At 42.6% G+C, this 17,783-nt stretch overlaps 2 protein-coding genes across 2 annotated transcripts in view; one reads left to right on the top strand and one right to left on the bottom strand.

The window, feature by feature from the left end:
* The window catches only part of pcmt (protein-L-isoaspartate (D-aspartate) O-methyltransferase), a 623,660-nt gene that overhangs the window by 89,365 nt on the left and 516,512 nt on the right, over positions 1–17,783 (bottom strand). The window lies entirely within an intron of this gene.
* On the top strand, positions 1,146–5,548 carry lats1 (large tumor suppressor kinase 1). Its single transcript, XM_051645726.1, is given in 8 exon segments — positions 1,146–1,196; positions 2,537–2,751; positions 2,753–2,964; positions 2,967–3,295; positions 3,298–3,394; positions 3,397–3,477; positions 3,480–3,614; positions 5,382–5,548. Coding segments are annotated over 8 exon segments (1,287 nt in total).

Genomic DNA, 17,783 nt, shown 5'->3' on the forward strand with positions numbered 1-17,783 from the left:
GGGGGAAAATCCAAAAAAATAAATAGAGGAAAAAATAAATAGAGGAACCTGAGAGGAAGCGAGACACTTGCAGAATGATTATGAATGAATTGGAACGCGCCGCATGATCCACCTCTTGCGGAGCCAAATTCGGTTTGTGTCTGTTCGGACAGAGGCCGTGTAGAACTGCAGTGTGCTGTGGAATGGTCAGAGCGAGTGCTGCGCAGCAGCGAGCTTGCATTAAAATGTCTGCGTTGGTTTGAAAAGAATTTGTCATTAGATTATCAGTTGATTGAAGGGTTTTCTGTGTTTTTTCCACCTACTTTGGTCTTTTTATTATGATAAGATATATCTTTAATAATCCCACCTCTAAATGGGACGTAATGACAAAACCGACTGTGATTGCATGATGCCTCTGTGTTCAGAATGAAATAAATCATGCTCTGAAGGGCACTTTGGAGGGAGAAACAATCGTTAGAAGATGAGGAACAATCGCTGAATAGAGCATGCCCTCTAAACAAGCTGTGGCATGGTAATGAGGCTGACGGGCATCACCTGTGTTTCAGAACCTGATTAGAAATGCTGGGGTTGAAATTGTGGTTGGATTGAAAATTAATCTTCGTTTCTTTCGCTTTCAAATAAAATTGAATTCTAATGGCATGAAGCCGGAACAGCGCCGGCTGTGCAGGAGCAGCCATTTTGAGGCAGCAACTTTGTGCTATAAACTGCTTTGTCGAATGGAGCATAGAAAGACAGACAGGGTAAAAATATATAAATAGATATATATAACACTTAATGTGGTAGCCGTCAATACTGCTAAAAAACAAAGAGCTGCTGTGGTAGCTTCTGTTGAATAACGAGACTGTTTGGATGGAAGAACTGTTCTGGTGGAGCCGAATGCTTTGCAGGGAAGTTGCATCCGATGATCCGTCTGCCTGGGTCTGTTCGTGGGAAACGGGCGGGGCCGAATGCCGGAAAGACTCTCATGTCAGGAGAGTTGTCACAGAAAGCAGGTAAGCAGCGGCTTATATTCTCCTACTCGTGGACTGTGATTTATCAGATTAAAATGAACATGCTCCTCCCGAACCTCTGTTAATTAACTCCATGTAAAAGCACACAGGACTTTTTATCCATCCATTGTGTTCAGAAGGTTTTGGATTAATACAATGAGCGGTTTTGAGGATGAAATCCTCACTAGATTTGCCAAAATTTGCCAGGTTAGTGACAAAAAATCCTTTAAATATATTTACAGTTTGGTTTGAGGCATGTAGTATCAAGTAAAGTGGATATCCAAAAGCATTACTTTATCATCTGCTTTGTTTACTTACTTGTCTGTGAAATAGTCTGTACTGAGGTTTTCTGTGCTGTACTTTTTCCTCTATTTTTTCATGTGTTTTCTGTGCAGTCGCTCGTGGAGACTGCAGCTGCATATTTAAATTTGTTTTTTCCTCCTACTTTGGTCTTTTTATTATGGTAAGATATATCTTTAATAATCCCACCTCTAAATGGGACGTAATGACAAAACTGACTGTGATTAATCGCTTTACATGTCAGTCAGATGGCTCTTCCTGTCTAAGTGGTTGGTCCTTGGCCAGTTAAAGCTGCTGTAGAGCCCAGACCTTTTGCAGTTCAGTCAAAGGTCTGGCTACACAAGACAAGAAGTTATCTAGGTATTTTTTAGCTCTAATCTTTTTTTTAGTGGCAGTGTTGTAGAGGGGGTAAATTAGACACCCATTCTCATAGAGGGTTTTTTGGGGTAGTCACACTGGCAGTTTAGTCAGAAACAGAGAACAGTTCAGATGAAAAATTGGTAATATGAAAGCTTTTTTGTGGACTGTGGGACCAAACCTGAGACTATCTGTAGGAGGTGGTCTGAGCTTGTTTGCAATGGAACTGTGGCACAGTTCGCATGATTGAAAATTCAACCTGCACTAGGGTAAGCACTTGTCATAAGTAAGTCTGTAACCCGACCAGTGCTGCAGGGTGCGCTGGGAGCAATCACACTCAGATTCGGACCACAGCAAACATGGCCAGTATATAAAAAACACCTTAGTGGGCTCACTGTGCTGGCAGTTTGTTGTAACTAAAATCCTCTCTGAGAAGTTGCATTTTTAAATTCATTCCCCACCATCAGAGCACTTATTTTGTAAGAAATGTACTGCCTTCAGCAATAAAATTTAAAATCAATCACTATAGATCTTCAAATCATCTGCTGTGAGCAATGTTCTTTGTGTATCCATAATCTGTAGGTCTCTGTTTTTTGTGAGGACTATGATACTTTTGTGCAATATAAAGTTATAGTTGTTTTGTCTTTTAATTTGTTGAATATCTGTAAGTTATGTAAGTTATCCAGTTGAAAAGCTGTACTACACCTCCTTATGGCTAATTATACAGGGCTTCCTGACACTAACTAGTTGACTAGTCATTCAGAATACCCACCAATTACTCTTTTGGGCCCTAAAATCTGAATTGACAGTGTTTAGAAGTTTTTGCTCAGGTCCCAGTTGCCAGTGTCATTGTTGCTGATGTATCCTGTCTATGTCCATCTCAAATACAGCAGCTAGTGTTGCGGTGGCAAAGCTGGAAGGGCTCTAAGGAATCTCTGGCCCAACAGTGATACAGTACACTGATGAATGACAGCATTATGTACTGTCCCAATAGCCTTGGACCTCAAGGGGACCTCTCACGACATGCAGCCTTTCCTCAAAATCTTGCTGCTGCTGCTAGCGGCCAGCGAGTGAACCCTCCCCTTCTACGACAGGTGTGTAGCATAACCACCCTCCTCGTGGGACTCCAATCCCTCAACCAAGTGTTATTCTGAGAACCTAGTTTATCTGGTGCCCCAAGCACCACAATTCGATGGCTACATCAACCTCCATCCCAGGCACAGCGAGGCTGTGGGTCGGCAGCCCATCCTCATGCAAAACTCGGGGGGCAATAAATTCACCTTCCCTCCAGCCTGGCCTCAGAATGGCACTTTACAAGGTAAAGTAGCAGCAGCAACAGCCATCAGCCGCCACCGCCTCCATATCCCATGCACCAGATTAACAGACAGAGCCCCACGGCCCAGAAGATGCAGTCCAGTGCTGCCGCTGTACCCTCAAACTGAGCCAACCTTCCTCCGACCATGCTGGTGCCCAACCACAACCTTGACATGTACAACCTTGGAGCGCTCTCATAGGTCAAACAACCCATGCAGCTGCCTCAGACTTCCCCCGAGCACAGCAGCAATCAGGAGGGTCCTCCATCATGGCCTCACAGTGTCCTGGGACGCTCCAACTCTTTCAACAATGCCCAGTCCAGTGAGCATCAGTGCTGTCTGTGCTCAGTTGTCAGCCTTCCACAACTACCGTCACCATCATCACGCAGGCCCCCATCCTGCAGCCGGTAAAAAGCATGCGTGTCCAGAAGCCAGAGCTACGCACCCACCCTGGATGCAACAGCCGGCCCCTCCAACCAGTGACTTTCAGGAATCGCCTGCTCCAGCCAGGCTTGGAGCTAGATTCCATCTGCTGTGGACGTCCCGAGCTACCAGCACCCACCCCCTCCTTACCCCAAAAACCTGCAACAGCAGCCACCTCCACCAGGGTATGACCTCAACCCTTCCCCTAAACCCAGCAGCAAAGAGGATGAGGGTGTGAAAGAAATTATAATAGTTAGGTATATTAGAACATTATTATTTATGCATAAAATACTTTAAGCTAGAAAATGCAGTGTTGGAGCAGCCTTGTGTTGTGGTTATGGATTAAAATGGATGACCAGTCTGTTTTTCAGGCAGAAGACAATATCTTCTTGTTCATACTGCTAAGGGTCCGATCGTGTGACAACTTGTTTGCTCAGGGATATATAATACATCCCTAACAAACATTTTGCTGAGTTTACATCACATGAGAAATCTACTGAGGTCAAATCAAATGTAACTTGTAATCAACCGATATAAGCCTGCCATGTGTGGGTGTTCAAGAAAAACCACAGGAGCTTCGAATAAAGTGCTGAGGAAAAGACTGCACTGTGTTCTGTAATGTGTTTGGAACACTCTCACTCGTGTGAATTCCAGGTGGAGTATTTCCATGACAATGTGGCGATGAGGATGGGATCCTAACTCAGGTTCACCCTGATCTTTAATGACAGGTAAAGCTGCGCAGCCAGGGACTGGGTCCCTGAGTTTGAGTCACACCCCGACGTAGTCGAAGGGGTTTGTGGAGACGGACACCTGTAATGTGTAGATCATGGAGTTCCTGATACAGCATCCAGAGGACAAAATAATTCTGACACGGGTGAGGACACAGTCCAGCAATAGGGAAAACTTGAGTGAGCTGACGAGCTAACAGTGATGGTCCGGGACACATTGGTTGAGAGACTGTCTGGGACAGTATAAGATAAAAGTCGACTGGCTGTTTGGAACAGCAAAACCCGAGTTGTGGTCCTGGACCATATAGATTGAAATAATAATTATATATAACAGGTTTTGTGCACAATTACAATTATAGGAAGAAAATTTCCAGAAAATGGTAGTTTTAGTCTGAACCAAACAGAAAAGCTTAAGAAACATTTACAGGATGGTCAGCTGACTCCACAATGGACTTTATGCTGAAGGATAAAGCTGTGATTACAGTCGGGGTTTGAGTCCCTGAGTCAGGGATAGAGTCCCTGAAAACCTGAACCTCCCCTATAAAAGAGGGTGAGAAGTGGGAACCTGAAGCCTGAGGACGGGGTTGCCTCAACAAAGGTGACCTTTCTGGTAAGAAAATTCCACTGTGATTCTCAATAGATGATAATTTTTATAAATGTTATTTAATTGAGGTCTGGGACCACAACAGAAATTCCACTGTTATTCTTAATTAGAGAAATTTTAATCTTTAATTAAGGAAAGACCAACACTGGAATAAAAGGGATGCTAAATAATTGATACAATTATTTTAACCGACAGGTTACTAGGGCAGGTTTGGAACCGCTAGAGAATCGCAGAAACTGCAGTAAAAGGGAAAATGGGATCAAATTCGAGCCAAAATAATGACATTAATAGAGGTCCAGACCTCTGTCCAGATATGGACGCTCCAAATTGTAAATACATGTTAACTATTTATGGACCAAGCAGATGTGCTCAGTTAGAGATCTGGGTAGCTGAATGTGGTTTTCCATAGATTGCAAGTTTTAGTACAAGACAGATGAAACAGTTAAAGGAAAAACTGATAGAGAGGGAAAAAGCAAGTCAAGAAAAACATGAGACAATGACTAAGAAAGAACAGAAAAAGCATGAGTTATTGAAGGGTATGAGTTATTTAAGGGTGATTGGAAAGCATTTTCTGATTGGTTAACTGAAACAAACCTGAGGGACAGAAAAACGCACCAGGGAGGGACAGGGCCCTCTAACAAAATCTCTCAGTGTCTGAAATATGTAGGTGACCCAGACCTGGACTCGGAGGAAGGAAACAGGGGGGTAGGCAGAGGCACTGTAGACAGATATTTCAACCGTGGGGCAACAGATCACTGGATCAGAGACTGTCCAGAGATTAGAAAAGACATTAAGGAATGCCCGCAGCCACATATACATCAAAAGGAGGACTGACTCCCTGGGGGGCTGAGGACAGGGGATGGTGAACAATGTATGCAATGCTTTCCAATTCAGCCTATAAAATGATGCCTACCAACACATTGACAGTTGGAAACAAACCAATTACATTTTCAGTGGATTCCATTGCCACAGAATCTGTAATCATGAACATAGAATTGACACCCCCTCCCAAATTTAGTGGTTGATACATTAGAACGATTGGGGCGACTGGTGATTCAGTAAAAGAGTTTTATAAGGTGCCACTTTCGATCGAAGATGATCTGAAGGGCACCATAACACATCCATTCCTACTGTCGAAATGCTGCCCAATAATTTTTTTGGGATGAGATTTAATGTGTACTCTAGGCATTATGTTAAAGGCTAACGAAGCAGGGGTAGTACTGACTCTGAAATGCACTCACACGCTTACACCATGCTAACGAACCCTGTCCCCAGCCCCATTCTCTAGACTTATGAATGGCAACTCACAGAAGCCTCACAAGAAACAGTGGGCAGACAGTTACTGCAACACACACACAAACACACATCACAGGGAACACTAGGTTTCCTAAAAGAGGGCAATTGTTTGTACTGCATATGTGTCAGAAGTAAATGAGGAAGATTTTGAGAAAATAAAGGTTTGGTGTTCAGCTACCAGAGACTTTAAAAGACAAATTTTACAATGTTCCAGGGGCTAGCCTACATATTTTATTATCTAAATGAGCTGATGTCAAATGAGAAGATTTAGGATCGTGGGTATGTAATTGTGTATTTGAAACACACTGGCAAGACAACTCAAAAAAAAAAAAAAAAAAAAAAGGGGTTCAATATAATGCTACTCACAGATTACAGATGCCCTTAGGCATAACTGTAGACAGAACTTTTCAGATTGTTGAGGAGACATGTTTAATGGTCAACCACACATCTGGTGAAGACCCTCCTGAGCTCTCTGAAATACCAAGTTCTCTTTGGGCCCAAAGTAAATATGATGTGGGATTAATGAAAGGCGCTGAACCGGTTGTGATCACTCCAAAAACCACTTTTGGCCAAAACTGGCAGTACATGACAGTAGTTTGGACTGAATTCGAACTTGAACTCTTCTCTGAAAGTGGCTTTACAATCAATAAACACATTGGGACTGACTTACATGACTAAGCCTTTTGTGCAGACTGTGGACGAAAAAGGAGGTTACATGACTTTTGTTCTGTCACAAGACCATGGGGGAAATTAAAGCCAGTAGCTTATTTCATATCTAAATTAGACACAGTGGCAACTGGGCTGCCCAAATACCTTAGAGCTGTTGCTGCTGCAGAAAAAGCAATGCTTGCTTCCAGAGATTTGGTGGGTTATCAATATTTGCCCCTATTGGTTCCACATGCAGTATCTATCATATTGTTAGAACAAAAAACAGCTCACCTGTCTGCAGCACGATGGTTAAAATACAATACTGTATTATTGGAAATTCCAAACGGTATTCTGATACCGGGTCCATGGGTGCTGCGCAGCACCCCCTAGGTGATTTTTGCCGATGCCTTGTGTGTTTCCATGCTGGCCTGGGGGTCCGCCAGAGGCGATGGGAGGTGTCCCTGAGCGGCTGTGCCCCACGGTGGCTGTACTAGGAGCCATCGAAAATGCCCCCCCCCCCAAAAAGGCAGTTCAGCCATCATACACAGGGTTGCACAACACCACGTCCCACGGCAGGTGTATAGCAATGGGTGCTTTCTCCATTCAGATACATTGCAGGTGGACACCCAGTGGGTTAGAGAACACCCCCAATGTTCCACGGACTGTGTATTTGTCCCCTTCACTGCTATTTGGGGGAAGAGCCCCCCAGTGTCAGGCTCCGACTGGCTGATGCCGGTGGGGTGTCTGGGAGGGGGCGGGGCTGTCCATAAACAGAGTATTTGTCTACTTACCAAGTATATTATGCCACTTCATCCCTGGGGGGCCCAGACTCAGGGGGTGTGTCCGGGAGTGGGCTGTCCATAAACAGAGAATATTACCAGACTCGAGGGGTCATGTGACGCCATGCAAGGAGCAGATGTGTGAGCGACGAGCTCTGTGCACTTTGCTAAATTTTTTATTATTTTCATGTTATAATCTGGTGAAATTTGATACACCCAGTTACACATTTGCTCTTTGATGCAAAACATGGCAAAAAAGTCCAAATCCTCGGGCTCTGGAGACATTAAAAGTCACTTACAGTGCATCTGGAAAGGATTCACAGCGCTTCACTTTTTCCACATTTTGTTATGTTACAGCCTTATTCCAAAATGGATTAAATTCATTATTTTCCTCGAAATTCTACAAACCTGAAAGAAGTTTGTTTGAAATCTTTGGAAATTTATTAAAAATGAAAAACGAAAAAAATACATAAGTATTCACAGCCTTTGCCATAACACTCAAAATTGAGCTCAGGTGCATCCTGTTTCCACTGATCATCCTTGAGATGTTTCTACAACTTGATTGGAGTCCACCTGTGGTAAATTCAGTTGATTGGACATAATTTGGAAAGGCACACACCTGTCTATATAAGGTCCCACAGTTAACAGTGCATGTCAGAGCACAAACCAAGTCATGAAGTCCAAGGAATTGTCTGTAGACCTCCGAGACAGGATTGTATCGAGGCACAGATCTGGGGAAGGGTACAGAAAAATGTCTGCAGCATTGAAGGTCCCAATGAGCACAGTGGCCTCCATCATCCATAAATAGAAGATGTTTGGAACCACCAGGACTCTTCCTAGAGCTGGCCGCCCGGCCAAACTGAGCGATCAGGGGAGAAGGGCCTTAGTCAGGGAGGTAACCAAGAACCCGATGTTCACTCTGACAGAGCTCCAGCGTTTCTCTGTGGAGAGAGGAGAACCTTCCAGAAGAACAACCATCTCTGCAGCACTCCACCAATCAGGCCTGTATGGTAGAGTGGCCAGACGGAAGCCACTCCTCAGTAAAAGGCACATGACAGCCTGCCTGGAGTTTGCCAAAAGGCACCTGAAGGACTCTCAGACCATGAGAAACAAAGATTGAACTCTTTGGCCTGAATGGCAAGCGTCATGTCTGGAGGAAACCAGGCACCTATCATCACCTGGCCAATACCATCCCTACAGTGAAGCATGGTGGTGGCAGCACCATGCTGTGGGGATGTTTTTCAGTGGCAGGAACTGGGAGACTAGTCAGGATTGAGGGAAAGATGAATGCAGCAATGTACAGAGACATCCTTGATAAAAACCTGCTCCAGAGCACTCTGGACCTCAGACTGGGGTGAAGGTTCATCTTCCAACAGGACAACGACCCTAAGCACACAGCCAAGATAACAAAGGAGTGGCTACGGGACAACTCTGTGAATGTCCTTGAGTGACCCATCCAGAGCCCAGACTTGAACCTGATTGAACATCTCTAGAAGGATCTGAAAATGGCTGTGCACTGACGCTCCCCATCCAACCTGATAGAGCTTGAGAGGTCCTGCAAAGAAGAATGGGAAAAACTGCCCACAAATAGGTGTGCCAAGCTTGTAGCATCATACTCTAAAAGACTTGAGGCTGTAATTGGTGCCAAAGGTGCTTCAACAAAGTATTGAGCAAAGGCTGTGAATACTTATGTACATGTGATTTTTTTTATTTTTTTTTATTTATTTTTTTTATAAATTTGCAAAGATTTCAAACAAACTACTTTCACATTGTCATTATGGGGTATTGTTTGTAGAATTTTTAGGAAAATAATGAATTTAATCCATTTTGGAATAAGGCTGTAACATAACAAAATGTGGAAAAAGTGAAGCGCTGTGAATACTTTCCGGATGCACTGTAAAATTCAATTGCTTACTGTCCATGAACCATGTATATTTTGAATGGTATACATTGCAGGTTTGATCTACATATCTCAGAGTTGGGACCACTTAGAAACTTGAAACCTGCACTCCTGTGCTTGCCCTAGCCTCCCCTTTCAATTGTGCAAAGTTGAAGTAGTTCAAAGTCAAAAAAGCCCAAATTTTTGACTTTCAACAATCTTCTTGATATTTAAAACATGAACATGGGAGGTCAAGACAAGCACAGGAGTGCAGGTTTCAGCTCTCTAAGTGGTCCCAGTGTCGAGATATGGAGGTCCCACCTGCAGTGTATACCATTCAAAACTATACATGGTTCGTGGACAGTTGGTTTTTGAGGTTTTGAAGAATGCATGTTGTTCAGAGGGAGTCACGTAGTCACCTAAATATGTTTTTTAGTCAATAATTTGATGTTGTACTTTATAAAAAGTATGTCCACAAATCAAGTATTCAGAAACCTTTGTATACATTGCAGCTGGGATCTTCCTGAATGACTTAGGGCTTTTGATTAAAAAAATTCTCTCTTTTCTTATATGAGGTTTAATAGTGTATATATATGAATCTTTTTGAATGTAATCACTTTAAAGGTACTTATTAAACTCAGTAGAACCAATTTATGTAACTTACAACTCATTAAATGAGTCAAAATGAGAATACAAAATGAGTGTCCACGGAGCATGTATTTGGTGGCCATTAGCTACATTGCAGTTGGGATCTTCCTACATGAGAGAGTGAAAATACCCTTAAATGTGGTGCAAACACCTAGGGGCTTCGAATACTTATTCACTGAGCCCTCGTGAACAACATATTGAAATTTTATTTCAGTCGGTGCTGGGCAAGTACTTGAAAAAAAAATCAGGAAGAATATTCTAGAAAAATAACTGTCACTTTTCACTCAAAATTCGGCCAATTTAGCACTTAACCAACTCATTCAGATTTCAAACTTTGCACACTGTCTAGGGGTCCCCTGAGAAGATACAGATTTCAAATTGGAGTCATCTGGAGGTTTGGAGTGGTGTACATAAACAGAGTATAGAAATGAATGGAATACATTGTATGTGGACGTGGGCATGGCATCGTATCCGTAGGTCCGACAGACCCCAAATTTCACACGGTGACACGCTGAGTGCCCCTCAACAACATACTAAGGAGACTAAGGCCTAGGATGCATACAAATATTTTTCATTATTTTCAATATATCTCCCATCCTGCCATAGGAATCAATGAGAAATCCTGCCCTGTAGGCCCCTGTGCAGCAGTACATTCATCAGAGGCTTTAATACTTAGCAAGCACCCAGGGCCTCCAAATTCTAGGACTTGATTTGGGGGGGCCCTGATGGTCAAGGATCTCAAATTTCAAGGTCCTGTGACCTTTTGTCCCATCTTTTCTAGACATCCCACTTGCCATTTAAACCAATGTAATTTTCATACTGGGTTTTTGTACGGCATCACTAAAGGGACAAATTTAGTGTCAAAAGAGTTCAAAGGGTCGCGGAACTCTGACACTGTCTGTGGACAACCCCACGAGACACATATGTCAATTTTGGGACATTTGGAGCTTTCTGAGCACTGTCCACCAAACCACTATGAAAAATGAATGGAATACATTTCAGGTGGTATTTTTATAGAAAGGTCCCACGGGACCCCAAATTTCACATGGTGGTAGCCTGAGGTCCCCCCAAACATCTTATTAAGAGGACAAGGCTCTAGAAATAAGAAAAAAATAATCAGCCATTTATGCAAGAATCTCTCACACAGCCCTCTTCAACTCATGCCCAGAGAGAGCCCTTTGAATGATCAGATTCAGCTAGGGTTAGGGTTGAAAAAATTCACTCTGGAAGCTTCTAGAGCCCGCAATTTTGGGGGCTCGATCGGGGGCTCCCAGGACTACAAGGATCTAGAATTTCAAGGTCCTGCGACCTTTTGACCCCTCTTTTCTAGACATCCCACTTGCCATTTAAACCAATGTATTTTTATACTGGGTTTACGGACACCTTGCCTAAAGGGGCAAATTTTGTGTCAAAAGTGGTCAAATGGTCGCGGAACTCTGGACACTGTCTGAGAACACCCCGACGAGATGCATATGTTGATTTTGGGACATTAGGAGCTTTCTGAGCAGACCATGTATTTGGCGACCATTAAATATACTGCAGTTGGGATCTTCCTGCATGACAGAGTGAAAACACCCATAAATGTGGTGCAAACACCTAGAGGCTTTGAATGCTCACTCATTAAACCCCTGTGAACAACATATTGAAAGGTTATTTCAGTTGGTGCTAGGCAAGTACTTGAAAAAAATCTGGAAAAATATTCTAGAAAAATAACTGTCACTTCACACACAAGTCGGCCAATTTAGCACTTAACAAACTCATTCAGACTTCAAACTTTGCACACTGTCTAGGGGTCCACTGAGAAGATTGGAGTCATCTGGAGGTTTCGGAGTGGTGTCCATAAACAGAGTATAGAAACGAATGGTATAAATTGCATGTGGATGTTTGCAATAACATTTTTTGTTATTAACAATTTTATTGATTCCAATCACAAAACATACAAACACAACATAAAAAACTGAATCAATTATTCACATTAAACCCCTCCCCCCAAAACATGCACTACTGTGGCCACCAACAACTAGAACATAAAAAAAGAAAAGAAAAAATAATAATAATAAAGAAAACATAAAAAAAATGTATATACATTCAAACAACATCAATAATACATATACCCAACTAAACTACAAATCCCTCTCCATAGCCCCTCCCTGAGAACACTCCAAAAAAGCCAAATAACCCCCTCACTTCCTGACAAACAATTCCCCTTTCCCCAGCCTTCTAAAAAACATCTCCTCAAATGCCGCCACCTTGCCCATCTCCCCGCACCACTCCCTAAACGAGGGAGCCCCAGCCAACTTCCATCCCCTGAGGATGACTTTCCTGCCAATCATGACTCCAGCTAGGACCCAACTTTTTAAATATCTGTCCCCAATATTGACAGCCATCCCATCACCCAGAATACAGAGTCTGGTGCAAAATGAAAATTTAGTGTCCAATACCTCACACATAAAGTTCTGAACCCCCAACCAAAATTCTTGGATCTTAACACATCCCCAAAAAACATGTATTGTGTCCCTGTCTTCTGATTGGCATCGCCAGCAGGTGGGTGTCTTTAAGACCCAAACTATACAATCTAGAGGGGGTCCAGTATAATCTATGCAAAACCTTAATTGCATCAGATGGACCCTTGCATCTCTAGATGTAGACTTGATGCTTTTTAGAATCCTAGCCCACACTCCCTCCTCCAATACCAAGTTTAAATGTTTCTCCTATAATCTCTTGAGAGAAGACAAAGCTCCATCCCCCAGACTTTGAATTAACAGGGAGTAATACATGATGCCTCATGACCTTCTCCAAAAGCAGTAATCACTACTTCCAGAGTATCTGCTGCTTTAGGGGGGGGTATATTACTCCCAAAAATAGTACAGAACAGGTGGCGCAGCTGTAAATACCTAACTAACTGAGATATAGGAATCTTAAAATGTTGAACCAAATTTTCAAAAGATCTCAACACTTCATTCTCATATAGGCCAACAAGTGTAGTAACCCCCCCCCCCACACCCCGCACCAATCCACTCTGCCCAACAGAAAGGGGACATATTAGTACTTAATTTAGGGTTCAGCCATATGCTTGAGGCAACATTTAAATAAATGTCAGAATTAAACACTCTGGACACTTTTGTCCAAACCACGTGCAAATGCGAGATAACAGGGTGTGACTTCACTTCTCCGGTTAGTTTGAAAGAAAGGCTTTGCAATGGCGAAATAGGGGCAAGGACTTCCAGTTCAATACAAAACCAGGGAGGGGCTCTCTCAGGTGGAAGTGACCAATGAGCCAAATATCTGAGACTGAATGCACAATAATAAAACAAAATATTGGGTAGGCCTAGCCCACATTTGTCAATCGGTTTATGTAACTTGTTGAAATATAATCTGGGACATTTACCATTCCAAATAAAGGACTTCGTTATGCTATCAAATTGCTTGAAATAAGAGAAGGGGGACATCTACAGGGAGAGACTGTAGCAGGTAGTTGAATTTTGGAATACAATTCATTTTAATAACATTAACCTTCTCAATCATAGATAAATGTAATGAAGCCCACCTACTCACATCGCTCGAAAACCTTTTTATTAAAGGGTCAAAATTAACTCTAACTAAATCAGACAAATTTGCTGGGAATAAAATGCCCAAATACTCAATGCCCTATTTGGGCCACTGGAAGGCACCCGGTTGAAAAGCCATGTCTGGGCAGTACGCTGTCAAAGCCAAAGCTTTGGATTTAGACCAATTGACTCTGTAACCTGAGAACTTAGAAAAGGAATTAATAATTCTGTGGAGGCAAGGCATAGATCTAGTGGGATCGGAGACGAATAACAAAATATAATTTGCATAAAGCAAAAGCTTATGCGCCATACCTCCTGCCACCATACCTGGAAAATCATCCTCCTTTCTTATCGTGGCTGCTAATGGTTCCAGGGCAAGACAGAACAATAACGGGGAAAGAGGGCAACCCTGCCGGGTGCCCCTATCCAGAGTAAAATAATCTGAAATTAATCCATTTGTTTGTACCACCACAACTGGGTGTCTATAAAGTAACTTAATCCATTCAATAAATGTATTTCCGAGCCTGTATATTTCCAAAACCCTAAAAAGATAATCCCATTCTACCATATCAAATGCCTTTTTGCCGTCAAGTGAGATGGCAGCGGCTAGAGTCATTCGCCACTGACCACAGGATACTGATGAAATGCCTAATGTTATCAGAAGAGCTGCAGCCCGAATTAACCCCACCTGATCTGTCTGTCTAAGAGATGTCATAACTTTACTTAATTGGTTAGCCAAAATGTTTGACAAAATTTTAACGTCTAGCTGGATCAGGGAAATTGGATGGTAACTCTTACACTTGCTTGGATCTTTGTCCTTTTTAAGAATCAGACTGATCCGGGCTTGTGTCATGGTTGGCGGAAGCTTTCCATTCTTTAATGATTCCATATAAACTTCTAACAAAAGTGGAGCCAGTTCTGTAGCAGAAGATCTAAACAATTCAGTGGCAAAGCCATCTGGCCATGGAGTCTTGCCTGTAGGTAAAGCCTTAATTACCTCTTTAAACTCCTCCAAGGTTATCTCAGAATCAAGAGAATTTTTTTGATCAATCGTCAGTTTAGGGAGATCTAATGGTTCCAAAGTTTCTAATATCTTCATCAGTAGACGAAGACATGGAACTATAAAGTTCAAGATAGAATTCTTTAAAAGCATTATTAATATCAATGGCCGAGGTAACAATTTCACCACCAGCAGATTTCACTGAGGGAATGGTAGAAAAAGACTCTCTCTGCTTTATATATCTAACAAAAAACAATAATGACTCTTCCTAATTAATATTTAATCTGTTTGAGACATTTGAATTGTAGATGTTTACTTATCAATGTAATGACTCCCCTGCTCTTACTTGAGCCAGCACTAAAGAAAACATGCCCACCCCATATCTTCCTAAATTTTTCAGCTTCTTGCTGGGAAAGATGCATTTCTTGAAGAAACACTATTTCATATTTCTTACATTTAAGAAAAGAAATAACCTTCCTTCTTTTTATGGGGTGCCCCAACCCATTCACATTCCACGTGGAGAGAGACAATCCACTCATATTAACATTTGACATATTAGAGAAATTAGATTGTGTGTCAAAAATAAAATTATAAAGACCACATTCCACATTAGTGCAACAATCAACCCTCGAACGTTCCCCTGAACAGAAAAAAAAACGTGCGCATTAACACCGCACACGACAGCGCCAAACGGCGTCCATTCTTCTAAACTCAAACAGTCCATGTGCGCCTACGAGAACCCCCGTGACAACTTTGCCATCAGATTTCTCAAGTCCGGTGCTTCTATACAAAAATTTGTAATATAGAATTACACAACAGAAGATAATCTATAAAACAAACTCCAGCCCATAAGTGGAATAAACACAAAAAACTTGTAGATTCATCCACTTAATTGTCTCGAAGGTGTGTGCCTCTACAAAACAAGCTCCAGCTGCTAGTGGAACCAGCACAAAAAAATTAATAAAAATGGGCCGTTCAGTTCTTCAGGTAGTCAAACTCACCCCAGTGTCCTGCAAGAAATACTGCACAAAACCAACTCCAGCCAACAGGAGGCATAAGCACCTAAAATGAGCAGATTAATCCACAAGCTGTCCCGAAGAAATTATATTACAAAAAACAAAATGAAATGAAAAAGGCGCTCAGTTTCCTTGGACAGTCACACAGTATGTTCAGTGAGACAGGTCCACTAGGCGGCAACATGAAAATCACCAAATGGCTTACTTATTCCAATGTCTTTATGTAGGATGGGCATGTAAATATTTGCTTGCTGTGGGCATGTAAATATTTTACGGCCATCCTTAGTATCTATTCTCAGTTTGGCCGGGAACATCAGAGCAAAAGCAACCTTCCGTTGATGTAAGAGATTCTTACATTCCCCGAATTGATCAAGTTTCTCTCTTGTCGAATTCGCAAAGTCTGGGAACAAGAAAATGCTGTGGTTCATCCAAGAGAGCTTTCCTTTACTCCTCGCCTTGCGTAACACAAGATCTTTATCGGATGATCTCAGAAATTTGGCCAGAATTGATTGGGGCCTGTCTCCATCAGCAGATCTCCAAGCCGGAACTCTGTGAGCTCGCTTGATTTCCAGTTTATGGCCTGTTATTTCAAGCAGATTTGGGAGGAGCCCGTCTAGGAATTTTACCATAACTCGGCCTTCTTCATGCTCAGGAATTCCAACAATTCGGACGTTGTTTTGCCAGCTACGATTCTCATGGTCTTCCAAATTTTTCCAAAAAGCGTTCCAAATCTCCCTTGGTCACTAGTGGATTGGCAGCTAATTCCCTCTCCGATGACTCCAGATAATTGATCCATCTCTCGACATCCGACAATCTTGTAACAAACTCAGAGAATTTAGTCTCCATGGAAGTGAGCGATCGACATATTACAGCAAGATCCTCTAAGTCTGCAACAACCTTCATCAGCATTGCCGACACATTCATCAATTCACGCCATATTTCTTTCAGTTTACCGTCCGAATAGAGTCCAGGGCTTTCGGCCTGCTGCTGAGGGGAATCAGCTTGAGCACGTAATTATCTTTTAATATCTCCAGAGCCCGAGGATTTTGAATTCTTTGACATATTGTCTTCTTCAAACAGTTAAGAATCAGAGTGTATCGAATCTCACCAGTTTATGACACAAATATTATTAAAACTAGCAAAGTGCGCAGAGCTCACCGATCACACGTCTGCTCCTCGTATGGCATCACGTGACGCCAGTTGTTGGTTCTATAATGGATAAACTCAGTGTGCCGGTCTCACCTGCGATGGCGGAAATGCACAAATAGCCCAATGTGGTTGGACGACAACACAGCAAATCTCATTTGTGGTAACAGTAAGTTACAGTAATATCTTGAGTATTATTAGCAGCAATGAGAGGACTCGGTGGTCTGTAAACTGTACAAGCAATAACCTTGATACACAAGAATAACACACTATAATAATCTATGTCTGCCAAGATGTAAACCTCTTGCTTGGGTCACGTGAGGACATGGGTAGAACGTGTGTTCGTCCGTCATTTGACTCCGACTTGGTTCCTTGAAGCTCGGGTGATGACGGGAGGCTGTTTCCTCACTCTGTCGGCGGGCGGTACAGTGGCTGATTCTTGGCGGGTTGGCGGAGAAATCAGCGATGTCGACTCGGTTGAAGAAGGAAGAGAAATCTTCTTTCTTCACTTCTGCAGGCAAAAGGGTGAGACGCGGATTGCTCGGCGGTCTCCTTCGGATCCGTTAGCGTGCTCAGTGGAACACGGAGAATCTCGTCTCATCCAGCAAGATGGAGATTGTATGGCCAAAGTTCAGGTACGTACGTTACTTCCTTGGGCAGCAAGGCTACACTTGGGAGCAGCTGGGCTGCAACTAGATGTGGCAAATATTGTCGCTGGAAGCAAGGCTTAGGAGGAATCTCCGGGGTTTTATACTCTCGATGATTTCATGGTTGAGGGACGCGTTCTATTGTGCTTTTCATCCAATAGGAGTTGAGAGTTCGATCCTTCAGAATTTCACACCTAGGTGTAAAGTGAGCAAGGCGTGATGGGATCTGTAGTCTGTTTGGACTCCCTTTGTTTGATTTTGGGTATGATTTTCATGTTATCAGGCTTTGAGAGTTTGTACAGGCTCTGTCAGGCTTTATGACTGTGTGTAGGACTGCCTTTGTCTCCTATCTGAGCACCTGAGGCCCAACAATACCATTGCATTATTTTTATCAAGTGCTATTATACAGATCCTCACAGCACAATCCAAAACACATTATTGAAGTTATTTATTTATTTATTG

Source organism: Myxocyprinus asiaticus, chromosome 19 (assembly GCF_019703515.2).
Source record: "Myxocyprinus asiaticus isolate MX2 ecotype Aquarium Trade chromosome 19, UBuf_Myxa_2, whole genome shotgun sequence".
NCBI classification, from domain to species: domain Eukaryota; kingdom Metazoa; phylum Chordata; class Actinopteri; order Cypriniformes; family Catostomidae; genus Myxocyprinus; species Myxocyprinus asiaticus.